This window comes from Anomaloglossus baeobatrachus, chromosome 12, assembly GCF_048569485.1.
Source record: "Anomaloglossus baeobatrachus isolate aAnoBae1 chromosome 12, aAnoBae1.hap1, whole genome shotgun sequence".
NCBI lineage: Eukaryota > Metazoa > Chordata > Amphibia > Anura > Aromobatidae > Anomaloglossus > Anomaloglossus baeobatrachus.
The window spans coordinates 64,131,899-64,148,982 of NC_134364.1; the positions used below are offsets into that span (position 1 = coordinate 64,131,899).

The 17,084-nt window shown below is 52.9% G+C and overlaps 1 protein-coding gene across 1 annotated transcript in view; it reads right to left on the minus strand.

Annotated features, from left to right (window-relative positions):
• The window catches only part of MIS18BP1 (MIS18 binding protein 1), a 173,332-nt gene that overhangs the window by 37,653 nt on the left and 118,595 nt on the right, over positions 1 to 17,084 (minus strand). The window contains exon 9 of the mRNA XM_075330177.1: positions 2,813 to 2,912. Within this exon, the coding sequence (XP_075186292.1) occupies positions 2,813 to 2,912 (100 nt within the window). The remainder of the gene's footprint in view (positions 1 to 2,812; positions 2,913 to 17,084) is intronic.

Genomic DNA, 17,084 nt, shown 5'->3' on the forward strand with positions numbered 1-17,084 from the left:
CCCGCCAGTAGCTTCCTTAATAATTTCATCCAGTTGTTCACCGAACAGCCGGGAACCAGCAAAAGGGAGCCCAGCAAGGTACTTCTTTGAAGAAGCATCTGCCTTCCACTCTCGAAGCCACAAGATCCTGCGGATAACGAGGGAATTAGCTGAAGCCACCGCAGTGCGGTGAGAAGCCTCTAGCATGGCAGACATGGCATAAGAAGAAAAAGCTGAAGCTTGAGAAGTTAAGGCAACCATCTCGGGCATAGATTCTCTGGTGAGGGAATGCATCTCCTCTAGAGAAGCAGAGATGGCTTTGAGGGCCCACACTGCTGCAAAAGTTGGGGAAAACGCGGCCCCCGCCGCTTCATACACGGATTTGGCCAGAAGGTCAATCTGACGGTCAGTGGCATCCCTAAGGGAAGTGCCATCAGCCACCGACAACGGTCCGGGCTGAGAGCCTAGACACCGGAGGGTCTACCTTTGGGGAGTGAGCCCACTCCTTGACCACCTCAGGTGGAAAGGGAAAACGGTCATCAGAACCACGCTTTGGGAAGCGTTTGGTCACAGCGGTCTGAAAACTGGAGTGGTTAAAGAACACACTCTTTACTCTCTTAGGCGAGGTAAACTGGTGCTTTTCTGCCAGAGAGGGTTGCTCCTCTGATACTGGCGGATTGAGATCCAGTACAGAATTAATGGAAGCAATCAAGTCACTAAGTTCTGAGTCACCCTCGGAAAGATCAATGGGGCACATGGAGTTAGCCTCCGAACCCCCTGTAAAGGCATCCTCCTCATCCTGCGAGTCAGCTCTTGAATCAGAGCGCGGGATGAGGAGGGAGGGGAAACCCTGCGGCGCCTCTTAGGAGGACGGGGTCTGTGCCCTGATGATGAATCCTCTGTGAGTTCCAGTGGACGGAGGTCAGAGGATAGGGATCCTAAAGGACCCTTAGCAAGAGCATTAAAGGCACCCTGTGAAGGGGGCTGATGCATATTCATCAAAGTCCTGGACAGCTGTCCCATGGACTCAGCAAATGACTGGGAGATAGACCTAGAGAAGGACTCTACCCAGGCCGGGGGTTCAGCCACAGGTGCAGAAGCAGCCTGAGAGACCACTGGGGGTGAGACTCCAGGCTGTGGCACCTCCAAGTTAGAGCAGACATCACAATGTGGATAGGTGCTCGGTTCAGGCAGCAGGAGCTTACATGCAGAGCATGCAGTATAAAGCTTTGGAGCCTTGCTCCTCGTGTGAGACATGCTGCTGGAGTGGGGAAAACAGCTTCTACAAAGAGAATGAACCCCAGGGAGTATATTCAGAGGTCCACAACCAGGGACCGGCTGTGGCTTACCAGACCGCTGGAAGCGGTGTTGTGTGCCCTCCAGATCCCGAATCCCGGACCCCCAGAGCACAGCACCTCAGCAGGGATGCAGAGTGCAGGATGGCCCAGCGCAGAGTGAACCCTGTCCAAGAAAATGGCCGCTGGAGCGAAGAGAGTGGGCGGGACGGTGGCGTCCCTGTAGGAAAACGGGAACTGGAGGGCCATAGAGACCTGCAGGGGAGGAGTCACGCACAAGCAGTGGGGAGTGTCCCTCCCCTGTGCAGGACGGCCGCCGGGAGGAGCCGTGCCTGTCCCTCTGCATGAGTGACATGCGAGGGCAGGTAACAGAAACTAGGCCTCCGGCGAAGCCGGGGCCTAAATTTGAGCAGCGAGGACGACGCGCAGGCACCATCGGCGCGGTTCTCGGGCGAAAGCCAGAGGACCCGCCGGAAATGCCAAAACAAATACAGCAAACACACTCTCCCCATATAATAAAGGACATGGACCCCCAACATATGAACGTCTCAGGTACTTAGCTGCTGAGACGCAGGGCCAGGTCCCTGGGGATGAGTGCTGTGGATGGAGACCGGTCTCCTGCCAGGCATGGAGACCGCGCTGGCTCCCACTTCAATCCAGAGCCCAGGAGGGATGGTGAAGGAGCACGGCATGTAAGGCTCCAGCCTTGGAAATCAACCTTACAACACCACCGACACAGTGGGGTGAGAAGGGACATGCCGGGAGTCCAGACGCGGACCCGCATCAATCTTTTTCCAAAAAATCATACGAGAATGCATGTGTGGATGTATGCCTCCTGAACACAAAGCGATAAACTGGCTGTGACTGGCTCACCAGGGGGTGTATAAGCTCAGAGGGAGGAGCTACACTTTTAGGTGTAGTACTTTGTGTGTCCTCCGGAGGCAGAAGCTTAACACCCAAGGTCTGGGTCTCCCAAAGGAACGATAAAGAAACAGTGGCGGAGGCCATGGCCTGCGCAAACTGTAACGCTCGTGGCCGGTATAGAGGCAGCAAGCCGGATTAGTGGACCCACTGGAACACAGGGGGGGACCCGGGCTTACTTCTTGCGGTGGATGCTTAGTTAAGCCCCTCCCACTAAAAGGGTATGCCTGGGTCTCCCCTGTGGTCCAGTGGAACCACTAATCCTGGTCACTACCCACACACCGGCTTGTAAGCGTTACAATTTCCAGTAGGAATAATAAAGGAACTGTGTAGATCTAGAAGGCAAGACGCTCCAAAGATTGTCATCTTATGAGGAACGTCAGCCAAATTGACAAGTGCTTTTTAAAGTGCTTGCAGAATTCTGCAGAGGAAGGCGAGCAGCATCAATGATATCTGCAGGTATTGTGTATGCGCCCTATTCTTTTTGGGGCTCGCCTCTGGAAGTGAGCGGCGCTGGGCAATCCTACAAGACAATCTAAGATGAAAGTCCCGCTCTCTGGGATGATCCTCTCCAGTCTTCAGAAGAGAGGTGACCGCGCAAAATCGACTTCGCTCACCTTCTTTCGATGTCCTTTTGTTGAAGGCAAGCTTCTTTGGTGGGTTTTTCTTTGTGGCGGCATTCCCTTTCTTACCTAATCCTCTATTGCGAACTCTTTCCTTTGAGAAAGGAATATTACATTAATAACATAGCAGGATTGCAGTACGACGGCAGCATAATACTGAACTAGGGGCATAAGGAATCACTAAAGAGAGATAGTGGAGATTACGCTGAGGATGATGCACAACGGCACATTATCTGCATCAATATGATATACGAGTCCACCTAGTCACATAGTAATAATGAAGAGCAAAGTGACCCTGCAGGTGGAGGGGGAGCCTGCAATTAAGTGCGACACATCCTGCAGAGTATACACAGATCAGCCAGAACACCTGCTTAATATTGTTAAAGGGAATCTGTCTACTAATGTTATCTTTAAATATGGCTTAAGGAGACCTTTCAGGGTCAGTAAGTTTTATTGCTCTACCTTATCCTGTTATCTTGTTTAAGGCTATGTGCGCACTTACCGGATTTTGCCGCAGATTTTTCGCGGATTTGCTGCATGTTTCGCTGCAGAAAATGTTCATAACATCTCTGCAGTGAATCACCAGCAAATCCTATGGAGAAAAAAAATCCTGTGCGCACTGGGCGGAATTTGACAGCTGCATGTTTTGCTGCGGGAATCCCGCAGCAAAAACAAGTGCATGTCACTTCTTTTCCGCACATCGCTGCGGGATTTCACTCCATTGACTCCAATGTAATCGTGAAATCCCGCAGGGAATAACGCAGGCAGCAAATTCTGTGCGGTTCACTGCGTTTTCCTGCGTTATTCCCTGCGGTATTTTGCGGTTTACCTCCGGTAATGTACATCACTTGCTTGCGGTTTTGCAGGGAAGTGATGTCATTACAGGAAGAGGAAGCAAACCAGAGAGTAAACACACACATCACAGACACAGAACACACATAGACACAGACACATAGAAAGAAAACGGAAATATAGAAAAAAAAGAACGTGGGCTCCGCTGCATATTTACCGTCCAGCCGAGGCTCTTCCTGCCGCCGTGTAGCAGTGGCGGTCAGGGTAATATAACAAGGGGTTAATGGTGGTGGATCACCGCCATTAACCCCAGGCTTGATCATGGCAGCGTCTATGTGACAGCTGACATGATCAACCCGTAAGTAAAGTGAAAAAAACACAGACACCGAAAAATCCTTTATTTTAAATAAAACCAACAAGCCTCGTTCACCATTTTATTAACTCCTCCCGCAACAAAACTCCGGCGTAATCCACACAGCTCCAGCATAATCCACAGCTCCGGCGTCCTGCACTGCTGACATCCAGCCGCGACTGTCACAGACACAGGCTGAATGCAGCAGACAGCAGAGGTAATTACCGGTCATTTCCCACGGCCGGTAATGTGAACTCACTGCCGACCGTGGGAAATGCAGCGATCTGTCATCTATCTATCCCTCTATCTATCCCTCTATCTATTCTTCTGTCTCTTTATCTATCTATCTACTATCTCAGAATTAAATGACTTTTTTTTTTTTTCAATGTGCTTTATTGCATTGAATGCAATGAAGCACATCGCGACAAAACCGCGGCAATACCGCGAATAATACCGCGGTAAAACCGCAGCAAACCGCATGCGGTTTTCGGGTGCGGTTTCCCGCGGTTTTTTACCGCGGGTGCGGTAATCTTTGAGAGCATGCGGAATTTTCTCAAGAAAAAGAGAATTTTGTTACTTACCGTAAATTCTTTTTCTTATAGTTCCGACATGGGAGACCCAGACCATGGGTGTATAGCTTCTGCCTCCGGAGGACACACAAAGTACTACACTCAAACGTGTAGCTCCTCCCTCCTAGCATATACACCCCCTGGTAGCCAGACCTAGCCAGTTTAGTGCAAAAGCTGAAGGAGGACATCCACCCACAAGTAGAGACAGAGCAAAACCCGGAACAACCGGGACCTCTGTCTACAACAACAGCCGGTGATAACACACGGAACAAGAAACCTGCCAACAGGCAACAGGGAGGGTGCTGGGTCTCCCATGTCGGAACTATAAGAAAAAGAATTTACGGTAAGTAACAAAATTCTCTTTTTCTTCATCGTTCCTTATGGGAGACCCAGACCATGGGACGTTCTAAAGCAGTCCATGGGTGGGAATAAACAGAAAAACTGAGAAGTAGGCGAAACCTAACTTCACAAATGGGCGACAGCCGCCTGAAGGATGCGTCTTCCCAAACTCGCATCTGCCGAAGCAAGAGCATGCACTTGGTAGTGCTTCGAAAAGGTATGCAGACTAGTCCAAGTGGCAGTCTGACAGACCTGCTGAGCCGTAGCCTGGTCCTGAAAGCCTAAGAGGCACCGACAGCTCTGGTCAAGTGTGCCTTGATCCCCGGCGGGAGAGGCACTTGAGTACACTGGTAGGTATCGGAAATGGCCGACCTAAACCAACGAGCCAGGGTCGGCTTAAATGCCGAAAGGCCCTTACGCTGACCAGCGGTCAGCACAAAAGAGAGGTGCACCGCCTAAGAACAGCGGTGCGAGACACATAGATCCGGAGCGCCCGCACCAGATCCAGAGTATGCAACGCCCTTTCAAAGCGATGAACAGGAGCCGGACAAAAGGAAGGCAGGGAAAATGCCCCGGTTAAGGTGGAAACAGCAACCACCTTAGGGAGAAAGTCCGGAGTCGGACGGAGAACCACCTTGTCTTGATGAAGGGAGGACTCCGAAGAGAGTGCAGCCAAAACAGAGACTCCCTTGAGGGAAGTCATGGCCACTAGAAAGACCACTTTCTGTGAAAGACTAAACAAAGAAAAGAAACCTCCCTAAGAGGCTCAAAGTGGGGTTTCCGGAAGCCGTGAGGACCGAATTAAGGTCCCATGGCTCCAAGGGCCGCCGGTAAGGCGGAATGATGTGAGATGCGCCCTGCATGAAGGAGCGCACCTGGGCCAGCCGGGCGATACGCCGCTGGAACAACACTGACAGAGCCGAGACCTGTCCCTTAAGGGAATTGAGGGATAGTCCTAGCTGCAGACCGGACTGTAGAAGGGACAGGAGGGTCGGCAAGGCCAAAAGGCCAAAGGATACTTCCGAGCTCGAGTCATAGTGGAGATGACTTCAGGAGGGATACCAGAAGTCGTCAAGATCCATGACTCAAACGCCACGCCGTCAACCTGAGAGCCGCAGGTTCTGGCGGAAGGACGGACCTCGTGAGAGAAGGTCTGGACAGTCCGGGAGATGCTATGGCACCTCTACGGACAGACGGAGCAGGTCAGGGTACCAAGCTTGCCTGGGTCAGTCTGGAGTAATGAGAATGACCCGACGGCCCTCCTTTCTGATCTTGCGCAGGACTCTGGGCAAGAACTAGAGGGTGAAACACATAAGACAGACGAAGCTGGGACCAAACTTGAACCAGTGCGTCTGCCGCAAAAACCTGAGGATCGTGGAGCCACGGTTTGACGGCTGAGACAATCTGCCTCCCAGTTTTCCACGTCTGGGATGTGGGCTGCGGATATGGTGGACTAGGAGTCCTCCGTCCACTGAAGAATGCGATGAACCTCCAACATTGCCAGGCGGCTGATGTCCCGCCCTGGAGGTTGATGTAGTCAAACGCTGTAGCGTTGTCTGACTGGACTCGAATGTGCCTGGCCGCCAACAGATGGTGAAAGGCTTAGAGAGCTAGAAACACAGCTCTGATTTCCAGCACATTGATCCAGAGGGCTGCTTCGGACAGAGTCCAAGTGCCCTGCGCTCCATGGTGGAGATAAACTGCTCCCCAGCCGGATAGATTAGCATCTTGGTGAGGATCACCCGGGACGGAGCCAGGAAGGAGCGTCCCTGAGACAGAGGGGACGAAGCCACCGCTGAAAAGAGCCCCTGGTCTGTGGCGAAGCCACCGCCCCGTGGAAGGAGGAAGTCCGCTTGATCCAACAGCGGAAAATATCCAGCCGCAGAGGACGCAGATGGAACTGGGCAAGGGAATTGCTTCCATTGACACCACCATCTGATCCAGCACCTGTATTAGGTGCCTGATGGAACGACGTCGACCGCCAGCGGAGGGACTGCTGTTTGACTAAGGGCAGCTTCACAAGTGCCGACAGAGTCTCGAATTGCGTCCGTGGGTATGTGAACTTCTGGGTCGAAGTCAGAGTGGACTTGGACAGAATGACAAACCACCCGAATTGGTTAGAGTGGCGAGAGTGAGCGAGGCACTCCGCTAACAGTCTGCACTGGATGAAGCCCAGACTAGAAGGCTGTCCTGGACAAAAGGATCACTGCCAACCCCTAGAGGTGCAGGACCGCAATCACAGCTGCCCCGACCTTGAGAATACTCGAGGGGCCGTGGCTAACCCCAAGGGAAGAGCCACGAATTGGACCATTCTGATTGCAAAACGTAGCCAACGCTGGTGTGAAACTGCGATTGGCACATGCAGATAGGCATCTCTGATGTCGATGGATGCTAGGGAGTCTCCATGGGTCATTGATTGATCGCAGAGACTCTATGCGAAACTGCCGCACCTGAACATGCTTGAGAAGCTTGAGATCCAGGTCGGAAGGCACCGCCCTCCTCGGGTAGTAGGAATAGATTTAAGCAGAAATCTCAGAACCGCTCCCAGTCGGGAACCGGTACAATTACTCCAGTGGCCTGCAAGAATGCCACAGCCTGTGAGAAGGCGGCGGCCTTGGAGCAGGGGGGAGTTGACAGAAAAAATCTGTTTGGCGGGCTGGATAGAATTCTATCCTGTAGCCGTGGGAGATGGTATCTCGCACCCACTGATCGGAGACGTGTTAAAACCATACGTCGCCAAAGTGGGAGAGCCTGCCACCGACCAAGGACGTTGCTGGCGTGGCCAGATAGCCAGGAGGAGGCTGACTTAGTGGCAGCATGTCCTGCGGTCTTCTCGTGCGCCATTTGGGTTTATGATCCTTGTCTGAGCCAGTGGACGAGGCTGACGAAACCTCCACTGATTCCTGCCCTGGACAGGTTTCCTGGTTTAGGTTTGTGGCATGGAAGAAACTCTTCCCGCCAAGAGCTTCCTTAATAATTTCATCCAGTTGTTCCCGAACAGTCTGGTCCCAGCAAAAGGGAGCCCAGCAAGGAACTTCTTTAGAAGCATCCGCCTTCCACTTCCGAAGCCACAGGAGCCTGCGGATAGCGAGGAAATTAGCCGAGGCCACCGCAGTGCGGTGAGAGTCTCCAGCATGGCAGACATGGCATAGGATGAAAAGACTGAAGTCTGGAAGTTAAGGCAACCATTTCGGGCAAAGAGTCCCTGAGAGGAAATGCATCTCCTCTAGAGAAGCAGAGATGGCTTTGAAAGCCGCACTGCTGCAAAAGCTGGGGAGAACGAGGCCCCTGCCGCCTCCATACAGATTTGGCCAGAAGGACAACCTGGCGGACAGCAAAAGCCGTAAGTGAGGAGCCATCAGCCACTGATACAACGTCCGGGCTGAGAGTCTAAACACCGGAGGGACCACCTTTGGTGAATGAGCCCACTCCTTGACCACCTCTGGTGGAAGGGGAAAACTGTCATCAGAACCACGCTTTGGGAAGCGTTTGCCAGAGCAGACCCTGGGCTTGGTCACAGTGGCCTGAAAACTGGAGTGGTTAAGGAACACACTCCTTGTTCTCTTAGGCAAGGTAAACTGGAGTCTTTTTGCCAGAGAGGGTTGCTCCTCTGATACTGGCGGATTGAGGTCCAGTACAGAATTAATGTACAGTGGGATCCTTAGAGAGGTGCCGTCAGCCACTGATACAACTATCCGGGCTGAAATACTAGACACCGGAGGGACCACCCTTGGGAATGAGCCCACTCCTTGACCACCTCTGGTGGAAGGGGGAAACAGTCATCAGAACCACGCTTTGGGAGCGTCTGTCAGGACAGGCTCTGGGCTTGGTCACAGTGGGCTGAAAACTGGAGTGGTTAAGGAACACACTCCTTGTTCTCTTAAGGTATACTGATTCCTTTCTGCCAGAGGGGGATACTCCCCTGATACAGGCGGATTGAGGTCCAGTACAAATATAATGGACGCAATCAAATCATTAGCATCTGCATCACCTTCGGACAGATCAATGGTACATTAAGTAGCGTCCGAGCCCCCAGTAAAGACATCCTCCACGTCCAGTGAGTCAGTTCGTGAATCAGAGCTGCGGGACGGGGAAGGACAGGGGACCCTGCGTCTCCATTTTAGGAGGACGGGGTCTGAGACCAGATTAAGAGTCCTCTGAGAGCTTGCTGAGCGAGCCGTAGCAGCAGAAGCGCCCTGAGAAGGGGGCTAATGCATGCTCAGCACCACCGGAGAAGCTGGAGGGACCACTGACGAGCCTCCAGGCTGAGGGACCACTGTGTTTATGTGCTCAGTACAGGCAGTACGAGTCTACATGCAGTGCATATTAAGAACAGCCTTGCTCTGATGTGAGATATGCTGCAGAAGTGGGGGCTCTGTGAGGGAATGCATCTCCAGAAAAACCCCCAGCAGAGTATATAAACAGAGAATATAAGCAGCTGCACAACTGGAGGTTGTGACTCGCCAGACCGTTTAACATACATTTCTGTGCCCTCCAGTCCCCCAGCCCAGGCCCCCATTTGTCACAATGTGGTATCTCTGTGCCTATACAGACATTGAGAACGCTGAGAAAATGGCGACCGGAGCGAGGAGAGGGGGCGGGGCCTACTCTGAGAGCGGGCAAATGAGGTATACAGGGAAGGGAATCTTTCCTCAGTGAGGAGTGTCCGTCCCCTGTGCTGAACAGCCGCTGGGCGGAGCCACACTGTCCCTCTGCATGCTGACATGCAGGGGGAGTGAAACCGAAACTAGGCCTCAGGCGAAGCCGGGGCCTAGATTTAAACATGCGGCCAGCGTGCAGGCACCATCGGCGCGGTTCTCCAGTGAAAACTGGAGAACCGGCCGGAAATGTTACCACAGTCATATAACACACTCCCCCCAATAAATAAAGTACAAGGGACCCCTGGAAAGACCACTTTCTGTGGTAAAAAAGTCTCATACTTAGCTTTTGAGACGCAGGTGCCAGGTCCCTGGGGGGGGGGGTTAAACGCTCCGTCCGACAGGATCCTGAACAGGGCTGCGGATGGAGACCGGTCTCCTGCAAAGCAGTGAGAACCGTGATGGCTCCCACTTCAGCCAGAGCCCGAGGGGTGGTGAAGGAGCGCGGCATGTGAAGGCTCCAGCCTTGTAAAATCAACCTTAACAGCACCGCCGACACAGTGGGGTGAGAAGGGACATGCCGGGAGTCCAGATTGGACCCGCTTTTCTTCCAAATCTTTGAAATCGAAAAAATCAAAAATCAGAGAATGCATGTGTGTGTGTGACCTCCTGAACACAAAGCATTGAAACTGGCTAGGTCTGGCTACCAGGGGGTGTATATGCTAGGAGGGAGGAGCTACACGTTTGAGTGTAGTACTTTGTGTGTCCTCCGGAGGCAGAAGCTATACACCCATGGTCTGGGTCTCCCATAAGGAACGATGAAGAAAATTCCATTTCCTAGTGCGCACATAGCCTTAAGCTGGAATTCAGTGTGTAGTATCTAGTCAAGCATATGTACCATATACAGTATACTCGAGTAGGAGCCGAGGTTTTTTAGCCCACTTTTTTTATGCTGAAAACGCCCCCTCGGCTTATACTCGAGTGAGGTTCCCATATAAAAATGTTTCTAACCTGTCCTCCGTTCCTGCGCTGTCCCTTACCTGCTTCTTGCAGTTCTTAGGCACTTAGGTCCCTCGGTAATCTCGTCCGATGCCGGGAGCCGCCACTGCAAGCTGCCTTCACAGCTTTACTGCAGTTTAATGCTTTGCGGCTCTGATAAACCATTCAACTACAGTAAAAGCATGACGGCGGCGGCCCGGCTCCGGGCACCGTATGAGATTACCGAGGGGTCTATGTGGTGTGTGTGTGTGTGTGTGTGTGTGTACACAACGGCATAATCGGGGACAAGAAGGGGACCGGAGTAAGGGCAATACTAAAGCATGTGGGATGTTACTACAGGGCACATTACTAAAGGATGGGGCACATTACTCCAAGGGCGGGACAAAGATGGGGCACATTACTATAGGTCAGAAGGATGGGTCACATTACTACAGGGGGCAGTATGGGCACATTAAATTTCATTGGTATATATAATTTTTTTTTTTAAATTTTCCAGTAGCTGCTGAATTTCCCACCCTAGGTTTATACGCGAGTCAATAAGGTTTCGCAGTCTTTTGTGGTAAAGAAGGGAATTTTGTTTACTTACCGTAAATTCCTTTTCTTCTAGCTCCTATTGGGAGACCCAGACAATTGGGTGTATAGCTTCTGCCTCCGGAGGCCACACAAAGTATTACACTTTAAAAAGTGTAACCCCTCCCCTCTGCTATACACCCCCCCGTGCATCACGGGCTCCTCAGTTTGGTGCAAAAGCAGGAAGGAGGAAACTTATAAATTGGTCTAAGGTAAATTCAATCCGAAGGATGTTCGGAGAACTGAAACCATGAACCAAAAGAACAATTGAACATGAACAACATGTGTACACAAAAGAACAACAGCCCGAAGGGAACAGGGGCGGGTGCTGGGTCTCCCAATAGGAGCTAGAAGAAAAGGAATTTACGGTAAGTAAACAAAATTCCCTTCTTCTTTGTCGCTCCATTGGGAGACCCAGACAATTGGGATGTCCAAAAGCAATCCCTGGGTGGGTAAAAGAATACCTCGATAAAAAGAGCCGAAAAACGGCCCCCTCTTACAGGTGGGCAACTGCCGCCTGAAGGACTCGCCTACCTAGGCTGGCATCTGCCGAATCATCGGCATGCACCTGATAGTGTTTCGTGAAAGTGTGCAGACTCGACCATGTAGCCGCCTGACACACCTGCCGAGCCGTAGCCTGGTGTCGCAATGCCCAGGACACCGACGGCTCTGGTAGAATGGGCCTTCAGCCCTGCAGGAATCGGAAGCCCAAAAGAACGGTAGGCTTCAAGAATCGGTTCCTTGATTCACCGAGCCAAGGTTGACTTGAAAACCTGAAATTCCTTACTCTGGTCCGCGATAAGGACAAGAGCGCATCAGACCGGCGCAGGGGCGCCGTGCGAGAAATGTAGAGCCGGAGTGCTCTCACCAGATCTAATAAATTCAAATCCTTTTCACATTGGTGAACTGGATGCGGACCCAAAGAGGGTAAGACGAAACGGGGATACCTTAGGGAGAAAGTCCGGGACCGGACGTAGAACCACCCTATCCTGGTGAAACACCAGGAAGGGGGCTTTGCATGACAGCGCTGCCAGCTGAGATACTCTTCTGAGTGATGTGACTGCCACTAGGAAGGCCACCCTTTGCAAGGCAAACGGCCAGGGAGTAAAACCCTGATCAGAGCACCAGGATAAGAAGATCCTCCAAGTCCTGTGATAGATCTTGGCGGACGTTGGTTTCCTGGCCTGTCTCATGGTGGCAATGACATCTGGAGATATCCCTGATGACGCTAGGAGCCACCACACAGTGAGGATTAGAGCCGTAGAATTCAGAAGGAAATATGGCCCTTAAGGCAGCAAGTCTGGTCGGTCTGGGAGAGTCCACGGTTGACCCACCGTGAGGTGCCACAGATCCGGGTACCACGATCACCTCGGCCAGTCTGGAGCAACGAGGATGGCGCGGCGACAGTCTGACCTGATCTTGCGTAACACTCTGGGCAGTAGTGCCAGAGGAGGAAATACATGAGGCAGTCGAAACTGCGACCAGTCGTGAACTAGCGCGTCTGCCGCCAGAGCTCTGTGATCCTTGGACCGAGCCATGAATGCCGGGACTTTGTTGTAGTGCTGAGACGCCATTAGATCGACGTCCGGCGTTCCCCAACGGCAACAGATCTCTAGAAACACGTGCGGGTGAAGACCATTCCCCTGCGTCCATGCCCTGGCAACTGAGAAAAATCTGCTTCCCAGTTTTCTACGCCCGGGATGTGAACTGCGGAGATGTTGGAGGCTGTGGCTTCCGCCCACAGCCGAATCCGCCGAACTGCTCGGAAAGCTTGATGACTGCGTGTGCCGCCCTGGTGGTTGATGTACGCAACTGCCTTGGCGTTGTCCGACTGAATTCGGATCTGCCTGCCGTCCAGCTACCGCTGGAACACCCTTAGGGCTAGATCCACTGCCCTTATCTCCAGAACATTGAACCGAGGGGAGGACTCTGTCGGAGTCCAGGTTCCCTGAGCCGAGTGGTGGAGGAAGACCGTTCCCCACCCTGACAGACTCGCGTCCGTCGTGACCCCAGCCCCGGCTGGGGGCCGGAAGGATTTTTCCTTCGCCCAGGAAGTGGAAAGAAGACACCACTGAAGAGAGGTTTTGCTGCAAGGGAAAGAGAGACGGTCTTGTCTAGGGACGTCGACCTCCTGTCCCATTTGCGGTGTCCGATAGAATCGGACGCAGACGAAACTGCGCAAGGGAACTGCCTCCCTTGCTGCCACCATCTTCCTGGGACAGTGCATGAGGCGCCTCAAGGGGTGACTGGGCCCGAAGGAGAGATTGCACCCCTGTCTGTAGTGAACGCTGACTATGCAGCGGAAGCTTCACTATCGCTGAGAGAGTATAATACTCCATCCCGAGATAAGTCAGTGATTGGGTCGGTGTCAGTTTTGACCTTGGAATTTTGATGATCCACCCGAACCCCTGGAGAGTCTCCGGAGCAATGGTCAGGTTGTGTTGACATACCACCCAGGAGGGTGTCTTGACTAGAGGATCGTCTAGGTAAGTGATCACCGAGTGGCCCTGTAGGACCGCCACCACTGCTGCCATGACCTTGGTGAAGACCCGTGGGGCTGTCGCCAGGCCGAATGGCAGTGCCACGAACTGAAAGTGTTCATCCCTGATGGCGAAACGCAGAAAGCGTTGAAGCTCGGGTGCGATCGGCACATGGAGATAAGCATCCTTGATGTCAATTGATGCTAGGAAGTCTCCTTGTGACATCGAGGCTTCAGAGTGTTCACCGCCTGAAAAAGTGCATCTGGCTCACTCGGGGGGCGGAGATGTTCTGAAGAAACGAGTCTGAGGACGAGAGCAGAGCTGTATCCTGTAACCGTGAGACAGAATGTCTCTCACCCATCGGTCTTGGACTGGGGCAAGGACGAGACTGTCTAGTAACTTCATCCAATTGCTCGCCAAACAAACGGTCGCCAGAAAATGGCAAACCGGTTAAGAACTTCTTGGAAGCAGAGCCTGCTTTCCATTCACGTAGCCACATGGCCCTGCAGACTGCCACTGAATTGGTTGATGCTACCGCTGTACGGTTCGCAGAGTCCAGGAACGGCGTTCATGGCGTAGAACGAAAAAACCTACGCCTGAGAAGTGAAGGACACAACCTGCGTGGCAGATGTATGTGCAACCGAAATAATCTCAGCCAGAGAAGCTGAGATAGCTTGGAGTGCCCTCACGGCTGCGAAGGCTGGAGCAAAAGATGCGACTATGGCTTCATAGATGGATTTCATCATAAGCGTTATTTGCCTGTCAGTGGCATTCGTGAGAGATGGACATCTGCCCCTAATACTACGGATCTAGCCGCCAGCCTAGAGACTGGAGGATCCACCCTGTGACACTGAGCCCAACCCTTAAGCCCGTCAGGGGGGAAAAGGGTAACGCGTGTCAATAAGGCGCTTAGTAAGCGCTTGTCCGTCAAGTTCTGTGCTACTGGACGGCCCCTCTGGAGTTAGAGTGATCGAAAACACGCACTCCTGATGAATTCGGGGAAGGTTCCCAGCGGGCCCGCTTAGCCTATCATAGGCCGCGGTCCGTGACGGAGTTCTCACCGTGGGATCTGGGTGTTACCCCAGGATGTTGTACCGACCCAGAGGGACCCGGGAGCGATGAACTCACAGCTCCCTGGCCCTGTGTTATCGGTCTGGACTGCAAGGCTTCCAGTATCTTAGCAGACCCTCTGTCCATAGACTGAGTCCTGGAATGTGAAAGCTATTCAGAGATTTGCTGATTCCATCATGCAAACTCTGTCGCTGTCATCTGTGCAGTGCCTGTAATATAGCCGCACAAGAGGTACCGGTTGTAAAATAAGCCAGTGCCTTGGCACCCTTACTCCTTAAGAGCAGACAACAGCATGTCGTCCGCAGAGTAATCTGTGAGGGTATACAGCCAAAAGCAAATAATGCTGTCGAACAGTGAGATCATATACCATATAAATAAACACACATATATATATATATACACTGCGGCACCAAGGGGGGGACAGCACCTGAAAAACTGGTGCCCCCCAGTGCTCAGTGAGGGGGAAGGAGGATACCAACGTATGCTCCAGCCCTCCCCGCCGACGTCCAGTCGGCCGTCCCGTCGTTACCCCTGACTGGCAGGCCCGAGAACGGGAGTATATGGCACTAGGCCGTAAGAGCCGGGGACTAAATTTAAAAACGCGGCCGGCAAACATGGCGCGGTCGGCGCGGTAGTCCCAGTCTCACAAACCACTCAGCAACCGCTGCGGCGTTTGTAACACAGATGCTGCATGCACCGTCCCTCAGGGGACACAGAGTACCTTATGATGCAGGGCTCTGTCCCTGTAGTCACAAAAGTGCGGGAATCTGGTGGCCTATAGTGATCAGTGAGGGGGGGCGGAGGACAGCGAGGTGCGCTCCAGCCCTCACTGTCGGCATCATACCGACCGTCCCGCCTTTCTCCCTGACTGGCAGGCTCAGGGGCGGGAGTTTAACACACTAGGCCGCAAAAGCCGGGGACTAAAGTAAAAACCGCGGCCGGCAAACAGGCACGGTCGGCGCGGTAGTCCCAGACAAAAAATCCACACCGCAGTCGCAGCTGCGTCTGAGGCCAAGGTGCTTCATGCACCGTCCCAACGGGGACACAGAGTACCTGTAGATGCAGGGCCATGTCCCTGACGATACTCCGTCTCCTGTCCGGCAGATTCCCCCAGGGGCTGCGGATGTGGCTTGTGGCCACCAGATTCCCTGCCCCGGGTCTCCCTCAGCTGCAGCCAGAAGTTGCTGAAAACATGGCTGACGGCGTTCTCTGAGGAGGAGGGAGGCGTGGGCGTAGTCACAAAAAGTGCGGGAATCTGGTGCCCCAGCGTGAGTAGTGAGGGGGGCGGAGGACAGCTCAGTGTACTCCAGCCCTCACTGTCGGCGTCATACCAACCGTCCCGCCCTTTTCCCTGACTGGCAGGCCTGGGGGCGGGAGAATCCCATACTAGGCCGCAAAAGCCGGGGACTAAAGTTAAAACCGCGGCCGGCCGGCAGTGCACGGTCGGCGCGGTAGTCCCGGACCCATACCCACGCCGCAGTCGCTGCAGCGTCTGGGCCTAAGGTGCTTTATGCGCCGTCCCAACGGGGACACAGAGTACCTGTGGATGCAGGGCCATGTCCCTGACGATACTCCGTCTCCTGTCTGGCAGATTCCCCCAGGGGCTGCGGAGGGAGACCGGTCCCAGTGTCTGGATGACCGGATAGGATCCCACTTCTCCCAGAGCCCCTAAGGGATGGGGAAGGAAAACAGCATGTGGCTCCAGCCTTTGTACCCGCAATGGGTACCTCAACCTTAACAGCACCGCCGACTCAGAGTGGGGTGAGAAGGGAGCATGCTGGGGGCCCTGTTATGGGCCCTCTTTTCTTCCATCCGATATAGTCAGCAGCTGCTGCTGACTAAAACGTGGAGCTTGCGTGAATGTGTGCCTCCTTCCACACAAAGCATAAAACTGAGGAGCCCGTGATGCACGGGAGGGTGTATAGCAGAGGGGAGGGGTTACACTTTTTAAAGTGTAATACTTTGTGTGGCCTCCGGAGGCAGAAGCTATACACCCAATTGTCTGGGTCTCCCAATGGAGCGACAAAGAAATTAGGGGCCTCAGCTTATACTCTAGTATATACGGTAAATATAATTTGCATATTCACTGCTCCCCCCCTCCCAGTGCATTCACTATCCCTGCTGAGAGGGGGTATGTGTGGGGGCATCAGTGCAAATTCAGCTCAGATTTACTATAACTGATGCCAGCACTGAGAGGTGGGAGTGGGGAGCAGTAAATATGCAGTTTGTATTCACATATGCTTGATTAGTTACTATACTACACTCAATTCTACAGAGCTTACAACAAGATAACAGTATAAGGTAGAGCAATAAAACTTACTGACCCTGAAAGGTCGCCTTTAGTCCTATTTAAAGATAACATTAGTATTGTACTAGAAAATCACCTGACAGATTCCCTTTAAAGGTCTCTCCAAACACGTGTGTAAATTGAAGATTTTGCTGCCCTCAGTCTGAATCTACAACGTCCACATTACAATAAGAATAATTTTGCATAAG